We start from the raw sequence: 14,629 nt of genomic DNA on the forward strand, positions 1-14,629 counted from the left end.
ACTAAGTCAATTAGGGACTATGTTTGAAAGATTAAGTTTAACAAAATTAACAGATCAGTCTCTTACTGGCCAGCCTGTTATAATTAAATTATCTGGTAGATTAGTTACCTTCTATACCCCATCTTCGATATCATTAGCCCAGTTAGAGCAGAACAGTAGGACATTTACCTTCTATACCTTTGTAAAGTTTGGTATAGATTCATCCAGGTAATATCTGGTTCATCGTAGTAAAATTAGGAAATGTTTATTTATCTCCGTAATGTTTGGTAAAGATTCATCCTTGTAATATTTGGTTCATCATGGTAATATTAGGAATAGTTTATATATCTCGGTAATGGTAATGGTTCATTGTGGTAATATTTGGTTCATCCTGGTAATATTAGGAATAGTTTATATATCTCAGTAAAGTTTGGTATAGATTCATCCAGGTCATATTTGGTTCATCATGGTAATATTAGGAATAGTGTGTTTTATGTCTGGGTATTGTTTGGAATAGATTCATCCTAGTTTCATCCTGTGGTGTTTGGAATAGGTTTATTTTGGTAAAGTTTGGCATGGGTTCACTCTGGTAAAACATGTACATTAATTTGGGTAATGTTTGGTGTACATGTACATTCTTGCAGGTAATGTTTTGTGTACATGTACATTTATGCAAGTAATGTTTGTTTTAGTTTCTTACTGGTAATGTTTGGAATAGCATTAGGTATTAGTTCATTTTTGGTAATATTTGCCTGTTCTAATTTAGATGGTTATGATGATTTATTTTAGGGCTATGTTATAACAATAATTTCATAAGAATATGTAAGCTGTTACTTAATAATAACACTGGTTTACACTACATGTAGAGATTGTGTACTGTTACCAAATTAAGCAGAAGCTTAAAAGAAGCAAATATTGACACACTATAAGGTTGGTGTATGATGTTTTCCTAACTTTCACCTCCTGTAAGCTGCCTACAGTGGTAAATTATTTATCTTAACATGGCAACCCATCTACACTTCTATCATGTAATAGAAATCAAATTTATGATTAAATCTCCAGATACAAGCTTAGTGCTTCTTCTGCCAAAGGAAACACTCATAAATTTGTTTTTGAAAGAGCTTTGTCAAGGTTTCATTGCTAGTCTTATCAGATTTAAGAGGCTTAAAGAGCCATTAAAAAAAGAGTGGCAAAAATAGCCTGCATGGTTTGTGGAATTTTTCATTAAAAGTTACTGAACAGATTAATATGTGCTCAAGTTGTGGAAGGATAGAACCAATTAGCAAGTCACATATGTATAAAAATTCTCTAACAACACCTTGCTCTTCTCAACTGGAAGTTCAATTACTAATAGATGATGATGCAAACTTTCAACAAATATTTAATTTTCTTGTCGTCTAGCCAGAGGGATTTAACAGCATATTGGCGTTGAAAAAGAAAAACTTAGCCATGTCAAGTGTTTCATGTGCTAAATACACTGATAGTAAACACTAGAGATTTTTTTGCAGAGTTTATACACAGAAATTTAATGTTGATATATAATGTCATAATTGTCGGTTGATTTATGTAGAACTGCTAGTAGGGATTTAGAATTTTTTGATCAGAAGGTATTGGGGTTGTCTCCCTGATTATTTTTTGAAGCTTATGATTGATAGATACAATTGATGATAATTTTTCAATTGGTCAGGAAGACATATATCATATTCATAATTCATACTTTTCAGTGTAGGATTTTTATTAAATTTGATTGTTCTGATAAATCTGTGTTGTAGAAGTGTGTTGATAATTGTAATATCTTTATACTAGTAAATACTACATTGTCATTGTCAAGATAATAACATAATACAAACATTATCTTCTTCTTATCTGTCAATCTGAGAATCATTTAGTAATGTTGTAATTACATTTTTATTCAATTTAATTTGGATATTTAATTGTAGGTGATGAAATTTATATCTAATATGTTTTGTTCATGCCAGTACTACATCTCTCATTACTGAGAAGAAATAAATTCAGTCATGCTATGATTAACAATTTTTTTTTTCCTGAAAAAATGGAGCGTCTGCCAGTCTGAGTGATTCATTTCATTTTAATTGAACGATAGAAATGGGAAGCAGATTTCTTCAATGAAGATTCCTCTGCCAAATAAAATAGCACATGAAATATTTAATGGTTTGCATTTTGACAAAAGATGTTAATATGATGAAGAAAAAGTGAATATATAGACAAAACAGTAGCCACGATTCATAGCGCAATCAAAATGTGTCCCTTGCTTCAGCAAATTTGCTGTTTATCCTTCACGGGTCTATTGTGTCTCTCCTTTAGCTTAAGAAATCTTGACATTTGGAATTTTAGTAAACAAGAACACCACTCTGTGCAAAATTATGCTCACAATCATAGAAAAAGCTATATGTTGCTCTAAAAATGATCAATATTTATGTTGACAATACTTTAAGCTTCATTCCCTTCTAGTCTTTTAAACTGACTCTCCCTCATAGTTAACTACAGTACAATATTTGTAGGAAGAACTAATGGTAGGCAATGGGGTGGGGGTTGTAGATAGCAAGATTCTTCACCGAATCAAGTGGTCATGGTTTCATCAAGGAATAGCTTCACCTCCCTAACCTCGTGGGATTTCTCCCAGTTATACGATTTCCTCCCAATGCTAATTTAAAGACACTGGTGCACAAGATATATTATGTTACTCCCAAAATGATACTATTTGTGTTGAGTGGTCTTTAAACCCTTCTTCTCTCTCTGTAGTCTAGTGAGAGAAAAAAAAATCAAAAATGAATAGATTGCTTGTCCAGATGTAGATTATTATTTTGCTAATTAGTTGCAGGTCTTTAAGTAGAGGTGGTTGATATAAGGAGCATGTTTTACTAGAAATAGATGGTTGTTTTTAATAATCTGATCTTTATCTTAGCCATATGTTAGTAAATTGCTTACACTAACATTGTCAGTATTATAAAATAAGCATATTAAATAACAAACCTACAGCCAAATCTATTGAACATGCAGACACAAATTCTCTGGTACCAGTAGATAAAGTTCACTTTTTTATACCCAGAATTCTGATTAGGTAGATTAATAATACTGGTAGATAATTTGAGGCATACATGTAGGTCTCTTCTAAATTTTAATGTGTGTTCATATAGTGCATATTCCACACACTTATAGCTGTCACAAGTTCAAGATGTTGGTTCCGGGTCCATAGTATGCTCATCCTTACTACATGCAACATGGGGGTCAAATTAACAAGTTTTATTTTCTGTTTGTATGTGTGTTTATGTATGTGTGTGTATCCTTTAATAACCAAGACTGATCTGAATAATGTCTTTGTAATTATATTGCAGATTATGGTAATAATGTTTAATTAAGCCCTCTTTAATCCTACAACTACTCTGATTATTTGAATAAAAGTTATTTGATCAATGATAGGTGGATTAAGTTCAAGCTGATTTCTGTATATATAATATAGAAAATTATTTGTCTGGTTTGTATACTGGCAATTTTTAAACCAACATGTTCTGGACTTACCTGCTAAGCAATAGAAATACATAGTGTTCTCAGGCATTGAAAATGTGCCCACCAAGGGCTGGATTTCAAATGTTGATATTGTGCTTGGCAATGTACTGCAGGCATTTTAATTTTTAAATGGATACTTCTTACAGTGGCTTACTATTGAAGAATGGTTAGGTTACCTTTCATCTGAATAGGCTAGGTATCTTTTAAGTAATAAACTAGCATAAATGATTAGAATTTATGTTTCATTTCATCTGAATAAGTAAATTTTGCTTAATGAATGTTGTATGTAAAGAAACCTCTTGGTGAGTGGTATTTGTAGCAAGTTCTGGTTTATAGAAATTCCCTACTTTTAGCATATGGAGTTGTTTTCATTTATATAAGTTACCAAAACATTATTGTTTACTTGTGTAAAGTGCTTGGCTCTACTAGTTAAGAATAAAGAACACATAAAGAAGAAAAACCCACTAAATTGGCACATCCTTTGTTTCTGTGTATATACTAGAAAATAGGTCTACTTAATAATTAGTAGACGTTTTTATACACCCACATTTTCATGTGAACGTATATTGTTGTCGCCCCTGTCTGTCCGTCCACAATTGTTTGTGGACATTCTACAGGTCACAATTTTGATCCGATTTCAAATATAGGTTTATCTCTCTAAGATCTTGGTTCCTTTCGATATTGGCATGTATCAGACCGTAACTTCATGGATTATGGCCCCTGATTGGACGAAAAATCGCGTTTTTAGCTTGTTGACCCTATAGAGGTCACAATTTTTATCTGATTTTGTTGAAATTTGAAATGTAAGTTTATAACCCAAAGATCTTGGTTCCTTTCGATATTTGCGCATATTGGGCCGTAACTTCCTGAATTATGGTCCCTGATTGTACGAAAAAATCATGGTTTTTTTTAGCATGTGGACCCTTAATGATGGTTGAGTTCGAATTTCGTGAAAATCGGACCAAATGGCCGCCCCTCGTAAGAAAACAGTGTAAAAATATGGTATATCAAGGTTGACGACCCTCTAGAGCTCACAATTTTGATGCAATCTTGATGAAACTTGAATTATCTGATTTAAAAAACCGTGTGAATATATCACCGTTACACATTAATGACGGTTGAATTCGAATTTCGTGAAAATCAGACCAAAACTGCCGGACAAAATGGCCACCCCTCGTACGCTGACTGTGTAAAAATATGGTACATCAAGGTTGTGGACCCTCTAGAGCTCACAATTTTGATCTGATTTCGATGAAACTTGAAATACATGTTTGTAACCCAAAGATCTTTGCGCATATCGGATCGTAACTTCATAAATTAAGGCCCTTGACTGTACGAAAAATCACGTTTTTTGTTTGTGGTCCCTCTAGAGGTCACAATTATTATCCGATTTAAAATAAAATGTGTGAATATATCACCGTTACACTGTGATGATGGTGTAAATATGTGGTATATCAAGGTTGTAGACCCTCTCTAGAGGCCACAATTTTTTTTTCCTATTTTGATGCAACCCTAAATTTATGCTTATATCACAAAGATCTTGGTTCCTCTCGATATTCGTGCATATTGGATCGTAACTTCCTGAATTATGGCCCTTGATTGTACAAAATTTAGAGATCACAATTTTTATCCGATTTAAAAAAAAAAACGTGTGAATATATCACCGTTACACACTAGGACCTTGGTTCCTTTTGATAATCGCGCATATCTGAACGTAACTTCCTGGATTATGGCCCCTGATTGTTAGAAAAATCGCATTTTTAGCTTGCGGTTTCTCTAGAGGTCACAATTTTTTTTCTGATTTTAAAAACCGTTTAAATATATCACCATTCCACCATAATGAAGGTTGAATTAGAATTTCGGGAAAATTGAAATGAAACTGCCCAACAAAATGGCCGCTCTTTGTACGCAAATTGTGTAAAAGTATGTAATACGAAGGTTGTGGACCCTCTAGAGGTCACAATTTTTATCAGATTTTGATGAAACTTGAAATGTATGTTCATAACGCACATATCAGACCATATCTTCCTGGATAATGGTATGCCCAACAATTGGACTTATACCAGTTATGACCCCAGTCATGTAAGAACTAAACAGCATGCATGAATGAGTGTTCATGGACAGGTAACCCTCCGTGAGAGTTCATGGATTGGTCACCTCAGTGAGGTTCATGAACTGGTATCCCACTGAGGTTCCTGGATTAGTTACCCCTTAAGGCAATATCTGAGGTTTATGAACTGGTATATATACCACTGAGGTTTCTGGATTAGTCAACCCTAGAGAAATTGTCTGTGAAGCTTACAAGCTTAGATGGTGTGATGGTTTTGAACTTTTGATCCAATTAACTTTGTTCCTGTATGCAACTGGATTTTTATACGCCCAAATTTTCATGTTGACCTATATTGTCGTCGCCCCTATCCGTCTGTTCACAATTTGTCTGTGGACACTCTACAGGTTACAATTTTTAACCATTTTGATGAAACTTGAAATATAGGTCTATTTCTCAAAGATCTCAGTGCCTTTCGATATTGGCATGCATCGAACTGTAACTTCATGGATTTTGGCCCCTGATTTTCCAAAAAATTACGTTTTTAGCATGTGGACCCTCTAGAGGTCACAATTTTCATATGGTTTTTGATGAAACTTGAAATGCATGTTTATAACCCAAAGATCTTGGTTCCTTTTGATATTAGCCTTTTTAGCTTTTGGTCCCTCTAGAGGTTACGATTATTACCCGATTTAATAAACCGTTCGGATATATCATGGTTACACCATAATGATGGTTGACCAAACCTGCGGTGCAAAATGGCAGCCCCTTGTACAGAAATAGTTTAAAAATATGGTATATCAAGGTTGTGGACCCTCTAGAGCTCACAATATTGATCCAATTTTGATGAAACTTTAAATTTATGTTTATATCAGATAGATCTTGGTTCCTTTCGATATTCGCGCATATTGGATCGTAACTTCCTAAATTATGGCCCCTGATAGTACGAATAATCACGTTTTAGTTCCTCTAGAGGTCATGATTTTTATTCGATTTAAAAAGCCGTTTGATTATATATGGTGGCTGATTGGTATCATGTCGTGATATTGGACCGTGGCATTTCTTCATCGAATTCCAACTGTGAAGGATTTTTTTATGTGCACGCCTATGTGTACACAGGAGGTTGTTTTTTTTGTCTCATCTACAACACTGTTCTTTACCAGGCCCTTTGTCCTGCAATACCGACATGGAGAAACCACCCTGCAAAATCCCAAGGAACATAATCATAGTATTGAGAGGAATATGACCGATAACCCAACAGCACGACAACCGGACATCACAAAATGTCGTGGTGTCGGGTGAAAATGTTGTATTGTCGGGTTAAAATGTTGTATTGTTGGGTTTGTCGGGTTAAAATGTCATGTCGGGTTGTCATAGTGTCTGGTTAACATGTTGGGTTATCGGGTAGTTGCCTTATGAAGGGCGACACCACAACATCACAACATGATACCAATCAGCCACCATAAATATATCACCGTTAGACCCTAATGATGGATGAGTTTGAATTTCGTGAAAATCGGACAAAAACTGTCGGACAAAATGTCCGTCCCTTGTACGCAAATAGTGTAAAACTAAAACTATGGTATATCAAGGTTGTGACCCTCTAGAGGCAACATTTTGATTCGATTTGATGAAACTTAAAATTTATATTTATCACAAAGATCCTGGTTCCTTTCAATAATCGCGCATATCCGAACATAACTTCCTGGATTGTGGCCCCTGATTGTACGAAAAGTCACAATTTGTATTCGATTTTAAAAAACGTTTCACTGTTACACATCAATGAACGAAACTGCCGAACAAAATGGACGCTCCATGTATGCAAATAGTGTAAAAGTATGTAATACCAAGGTTGTGGACAGTCTAAAAGTCACATTTTTTATCCAATTTTGATGAAACTTGAAATGTATGTTTATAATCCAAAGATCTTGGATCTTTCTATATTTGTGTATATCGAACCGTAATGTCCTGGATTATGGCCCCTGATTGTACGAAAAATCTAGAGCTCACAATTTTTATCCAATTTTAATAAGCGTTAAATGTTACACCCTAACGATGGTTGAGTTCCAATTTCAAAAAAATCGGATTGAAACTGCCACGACAAAATGGCCTCTATTTGTATGCAAATAGTGTAAAAGTATGTAATACAAAGGTTGTGAGTGGACCCTCTAGAGGTCCCTATCTTGGTCTGATTTTGATGAAACTTGAAATATATCGTTATATCCCAAAGATTTCAGTCCCTTTCGATATTTGTGCATGGCCCCTGATTGTACAAAAAAGACATTTTTTTTTTAGCTTGTTTTCTATCCATCTCTTGCAAAATGTGGGTTTATCATGCCTGGCAAACACTGGTTATTTTTCTGGCGTGAATTGGTAAATTTTATAAGTTACTCTTAAGAAATATCAAAATAAACCCACATATATTGCATACCATTGATCAGTGGAAACAAACTTAATTATTTTATATCTGATTTGACATTTAAATAAATGGAGATATTTAAATCGATCAAGTTGCCTGCATATTTTGAAGAAGAAATGCCATATATTTATCAGAATCTAATTATTGTAAAATGCCTTAATGGGGAATCGGTGCAAATTGAAAAAAAGTTGGAATTTACTAAATTAGATATTCTTATTGAACCATGCAATTTCTTTTGAAAGGGCAAGAATATAACTAATCAGACTGACTGCTACTATCCATTAATGCTTGTTTACATTGGATATCCAGTTCTTCACATATATAATACTAATGTTGAAAGGAGACAGAATGACAGAAAAGGGTTTAACGTCCACTCCCAATGTCACTCATCACTTTAACTAGATTATTTCAGTAAATTGTGGTTAGCAGTGGGTGTAAACCAGAGAATCGTAAGAAATGCACTGGGCAACGTACACATTGTTATGTACAAGCGTTGAAGATATAGGACCTTATGATCTGTAAAGTGGCTTGTTAGACAACTTTCCCTTTCCTCACAGATCTAGAAAAGCAGATCCCTTATTGAATATGTTGAGGTACACTGACAAGGAACTTAAACTTTGAAGCCGTAAAATGGGGGGTTTCCATTTTACATACCCACATAATTTGCCATCAACAACTTGAACAATAAATTATTGTTTAACTGTTATTGTTATTGTAACACTGGTCTAGGATACTTACAACACCATATTTTCCAAAAAACAAAAAAGCAACATAGAAAACCAACAAGTCTAAGTGCCTGTCAATATTTTAATCGAAAGATGTCTAGAGAGATAACCATTATCAAGTTTCATCAGGTTTTACTAGTTTCTCATTAAAGTTAATTACACAGTAATTAAAATTCTGAGATAGTCTGGGGTAGAACCTAATCTAATGAACTTGATCGAGTTGTTGTCAATTGTGTTTAAATTTAGAATTTTACTTAAAACAGTTGTAACGTACTAGACTTGCGATGCAGCTATGACCGGTTTCACCGGTACTGGTACCATTTAACATTTACATGCTGTAACTTCCTGTACCAGTGGAACTGGTTGACAGAAATACAGTAATAATTTTTACTTTTTTTACCCTGAAAAAGATTTGAACAAAGGAGTTCAGCAAACGGGGGTTTGGATGGCCGAATGGTTTGCACGTGCACGCTTTATCATAAGTTCTGTCGCTGAGTCAACTGGTGTGGTTTCGATTCATCGGTTGTACGTGGCAAGGAGTAGGTTCGCCTGTTCAACCTTGTGGGTTTTCTCCGGGTCCTCTGGTTTCCTCCCACTGCTAAAGACCCCTACGTGCAAGCAAATTGTTAAAATAAAATTGAACCATGTGTTACTCCGGAAATGACCTAGTTTGTGTCGAGTGGATGTTAAACCCCATTTCTCCTCTTTCTAGTTTTGCAAACAAAGAATAGTTTTTGTGAAGACGACAGATCTGCCTTTAACAACAAAGTATGAAATTAGGATTATAGTAATAACGATTTGAATGTCCACTACTTGGAACAAATGGATCCCTCAATAGAAAGTTTTTACCAAGGACAGAGAACCCTCAGGATTGGGGTCATCTATTCCACCAGGTTCAGTAACTCTGTTTGGCTCCTGGTTAAGGAGTAACAAAGCAACTGACCCTGTTCCTCGGCAAAATGTCTCAACCGGATCCCTCACCCTTCCCTTACTCTGTACATTCTGACAATATATCTTTGTAGAAATTAATAAATTTCTATAAAAACCAGTAGTAATGTTAACATATTTAACTATTTATCTATTATGTCTCGTTGCAGGATCTGGAAATGATGTCAAATGAAGTTGTTCGTCTCAGCAAACTGACGCAGTCAGATTTGACAGACAGTTCTACAAAACAGAAGGAAATGGCATCATGACAGTGTTGAATAATTCCGCTCATGGTCTTAGAGCGAATTGTTATATAGTTATTAATTACATTTATATAATGTTACACATCCTAATAGCTGTGTAATGTTATTAATATTCCATCTTAACAAAGCCAAGAATATTCCTGTTTTTATGTAATAATATTGTTACTGCATTGTTTAATATAGAGATATATACATACATATATTAAATATATTATTATTAATTAGTGCTTTCGTGGATAGAGTTTATCTATTACTTGCAAATAATTAGAAAGTAATAGTATATTTATGTATGTATAGGAAGATACAGGAGTTCCTTAGTAGCATATGAATATTAACACCATAACACTGATAATATCATTAATGGCTATTTATTGGGTATAATTATCGTTTATTTATCGATATTTTACTTTTATTCTCTTGTTTTTACAAAGTGGCTATTGTTACGACAAGTCTGAGCCACGTTAAGAACGAATTCCAAAAATGGCTGCCAATCTCCCCAACACCAGCTTTGAAAAAGGAGCGGTATTTTCAACGTTTTCAGAACTGAAGGCAGCAATTAAGAGATGGGAAGGGTTAGGGTTAGGACTATTTTTACGACTATTCAGTTTTTAACTTCGATGATGGAGGGCTGTGAAAGCATCGTCGTCAATAGCCTGAGGAATATTTTTACGACTCGTCGTAACAATAGCCACTGCCTTGTTTTTAAGCGTCCACATTTAAACATGTTTCATTACCTGGCAAACTATCTTTTGAATTTTTAAAAACATGAATTTAAACAATGCCTGAAACTTTTAAACAAAACATAAATATATGTCTTTAAAACAATGAATCACATGTACTTTTTGTTTGCGAACACACTGGTACGATATCTGGATAAAAATACACCAATTACGTAATTTCCGTTAAAACAAGTACCTGTACTAATGTGCAAAATCTGTAGAGAGCATGTGCAGTTACTATAAATAAAATCGTGCCAAACATCTGATATACTAACCAATCAAGTAAGCTCAAACTTTGCTGATGTAGCGAAATGAAATGAAATGAAGTGGGGTTTAACATCCTACTGTTCTGCTCCTATACTGGGCTAATGAAGACGGGCATACGCCGTACAGTGTGCTATGAGGGAAATTTTGCCCGGGCAGCGGCACTATCACCTACTCTTATATCGAATTCCAACTGCCAAGGGATCTTTTACGTACATTCCAATGTTTACACGGGACTGCGGTTTTTTGTCTCATCCGAAGGACTAGACAGCTGTCCTTGTCAGGCCCTCCGTCCTGCATCACTGACAAGGGGAAACCACGTCGGAAAATCGGGATGAACTTTCTCGGCTAATGCAGGGATTGAACACCCGACCTCCAGGCTAGCGAGCCAGAGCCTTACCCATTTAGCCACCGTGTCTCCTGCTGATGTAGCAATACATACCAAAGCATGAGTATTTACAAAATAATGCAATGTACTTTACAAAGTAGCACAACAAAATAAGCTACCTCATGTCATTAAACTTGGTTAAAATCTCTAATCTGACTATATATTACATGATTAAGCTACAACAAAAATGTAAAGAGATTATTGTAAAAATAACTATCAGCTACTATTAATGCTCGTGAAGTAATTTGTCAAGTTAATCTCCTCTTTAGATGATTTATTAAATTTCAAAAGACAGAAGCCTATTTAAAATGCATTAGTATTTTTTTATTTGATCTCATAAGCTGTGTAATGATAGATGTATTTCAAGTCAGCATTGTTTCTTCTCATCTTACATAAAAAATTACACTCAAAAAAACTTAAGTATATTGAATAGATGAAAAGTTCAACATGATACCTTTTTCATTTGAAATGAGATATAAATTTAAAGGGCCAATCCTGATAATATTTTGGAGAATAAAACTGCTGAATTTTGTGTTAAAATTCCTTAAAATCCTCTTTCTCAGGGTCGAGCAACTAACTCAATATATGTGATACGTTTTCAAACAACTTAAATCCACCAGTCTTCATCTGGAAATGGAGATCATGGTCCCACGCTGTATTATACAGTGTCTGGATAAAACCAGACTTGTATAAAAGTAATGTGTAGGTGAAATTTACCTTTCATTATTAAGTATCAGGTCACCAAACAAAAAAATTTACCCGAAATCTTAAAAGCGTTACGTGTCCAGATAAGCAGTTTTGACGTTCACATCCAAACGACTCAATATTTTGAGCTGAAATTTTGAGACAGGGTAAATACACCATTCCTCGATATTTGGGCGCTTAAATTTCATATGTACTCGGACTTTCATTTTTGAGACTCTGTTCAAATCGAGATAGTCCCTTTAAGATATAAGGGGGGTTGGATGGCTGAATGGTTAGCGTGCGCGCGCTGTATCATAAAGTCTGTCATTGAGTCGACTGGTGTGGTTTCGAATCCCCGGTTGTACGTGACAAGGAGTAGGGTCGCCTGTCCAACCTCGTGGGTTTTCTCCGGGTCCTCCGGTTTCCTCCCACTGCTAAAGACCCCTATGCGCAAGCGAATTATTGAAATAAAATTATACCATATGTTAGTCCCGAAATGACCTAGTTTGTGTCGAGTGGACGTTAAACCCCATTTCTCTCTCTCTCTCTCCCTTTAAGATAAGTTTTAATATTCAGATGTCCTATTATGGATTTGTAATGCATGTTGGTAGGACTTGGAAGCCTTTATTCAAAGTCCAAGCAATTACCAGAAGCTCTGTGAAATAATTACACAGAAACACCAATGACCAGGTTAAGTTGTAAATGATCTTCTTGAGAGACAGTCATCTTGTGCCTGGACAAACATGTTTATAGCTCAATTGGTTGTAAGGAATATACATTTTTATACGCCCACATGGAAACCTGTCTTTAACCTCTTCTTCAAAGCCATGGGTATGATTTCAACCAAATTTTAGATATTGTAAATAGAGTAAGGTGTAGTGACTTCTGAGCGCAAAAGTGGTTATTACTTTTTTTTACCTGAAATATTTACCTTGATGCTCTATTCAGTGAATGAAGTCCAGTGAACTAATTGTATAAAAAAAGCAATAAATATCCGAAGAAGGAACATAAAATTTAACAATATACAAAATATATATTCTGTAAATCTTAAGAGATTACAATTAAAGGATTTTAAAGAATAGTCAAAACTATCCTCAGCTATAGACTTTCAAATCAACTCTTAACCCAAGGAATGATTAAGGCCCATTGGTCTCTTGTTTATATTCATGTACATTCCCTGTGTAATTAGTCATACACATTGTACAGTTATATATATTGACTAGAGAGATTTATTTGTATTGGTTGTTGTTTTTTTCCTGTATAATTAAAATAACTTGTTTTTTTATTTGTGTATATGTGTATGAAGTTATTTATAATTTAATGTGATAGTTTATGTTTTATTGTCTTTGTTGAACAAATAAAAAGTATCTATATCAGAATAATACTACATAATATATTAGAAAAACAAGGAACAAAATGTACCTGTATTTGAACATTTCCTAATTTAATTCATTTCAGAGAATTAGATATAAAGAGTATGGCTTGGTTGTATATTTATTTTGTCTATATTACAAGTGGAACTAACTACATCATTGGATACAGTGTAATTGTCTTTGTCTTTAAACATTCTCTATATGTTACTGTAAATAGTGCAATAATAAACTGGATTCAAAGTTTGCTTACATCATATTAGGACAATGTCTGTAAAACATAAGCCCCCAAAACATAGGTTCAGTTGAAGTTTTTTTGTAGACACCTGGAGATATTAACTTGCAAGATACCTATTGAACTTCACTGATTTCAATAAATATGTTTTATATAGAAGCCTGTTGATTTTCTGACATGTCTGATAATTACTTTTAGAGTTATTGCTCTTGATTAAATTGAAAAATATTGTGGGTGCTCTAATGGACAAAGTCACCATGGGAAGAAAGTCAAGAAACGCTAATTTGAATGTTCTGGTAGTATTGGTGACGTCACAAACAGCTTCTTCAATGGGGTGTAGGTCTTCAATTTAAGGGTGGTCGCCTATAATATGAATTTTTGGTATGTTTCGTATACGAGCACAAACTAACTATGATATAAGAAATTAAGTTATTAGAGATCTGAGATTAATCAACACTAACAGTTTGGTTCTCCAGTAAAATTGTATTAAAGATGTTTCAAGTTGTACAACCAATCTGGTGTGTTAATTATTGTCGTGATATTATATAAATAAAATATCTGTTACTAGCTAACAAGGTCTATTTGTAATATGTTTAATTGTTTGTCGTACTTGGACACGTTTTATAGACTTGTATAGCAAAGGTTCGATTTACGTGTAGTCAAATATTACGTTTGCTTTGTGGATTGATATTTGACACTGCTGCTGCGTTTTGGCAAATAATGTCGACATCCCAATATTTAGGAATGATTCAACCCTCTCTCTTTGAAATAAATGGTTTGGGTTAAAATCGCCCAATTGTGTACTGTAAATTGTAAGCAACACTTTGCTGAGATAAATAATTTTTAAAAAACAACAACTATCATTCGAGGGCTGGCTAAACAGTTCTAAGCCTGAAAAGGATAGATCAATTGGGTTGAAACAAACTTTTGCCATCAACAAGTACAATCATTCAATGAATCATAGATATAACTGCAACTGTATTGTTATTGTCTTCTTACAATCTTGTGATCCTACCATTGGAATCACCAGAAATGGACAAAATTGGCTATAAGGCAGTCGTCAAGTACCTGCATCTGAAAC

The 14,629-nt window shown here is 34.4% G+C and overlaps 1 protein-coding gene across 1 annotated transcript in view; it reads left to right on the forward strand.

Moving 5' to 3' along the window:
• Positions 1-14,123, forward strand: part of LOC126826874 (GRIP1-associated protein 1) — a 56,016-nt gene extending 41,893 nt beyond the window's left edge. The window contains exon 28 of the mRNA XM_050555971.1: positions 9,796-14,123. Within this exon, the coding sequence (XP_050411928.1) occupies positions 9,796-9,894 (99 nt within the window). The 3' untranslated portion in view covers positions 9,895-14,123. The remainder of the gene's footprint in view (positions 1-9,795) is intronic.
• Positions 14,124-14,629: the final 506 nt, after the last annotated feature.

Source organism: Patella vulgata, chromosome 7 (assembly GCF_932274485.2).
Source record: "Patella vulgata chromosome 7, xgPatVulg1.2, whole genome shotgun sequence".
Lineage (NCBI taxonomy): Eukaryota > Metazoa > Mollusca > Gastropoda > Patellidae > Patella > Patella vulgata.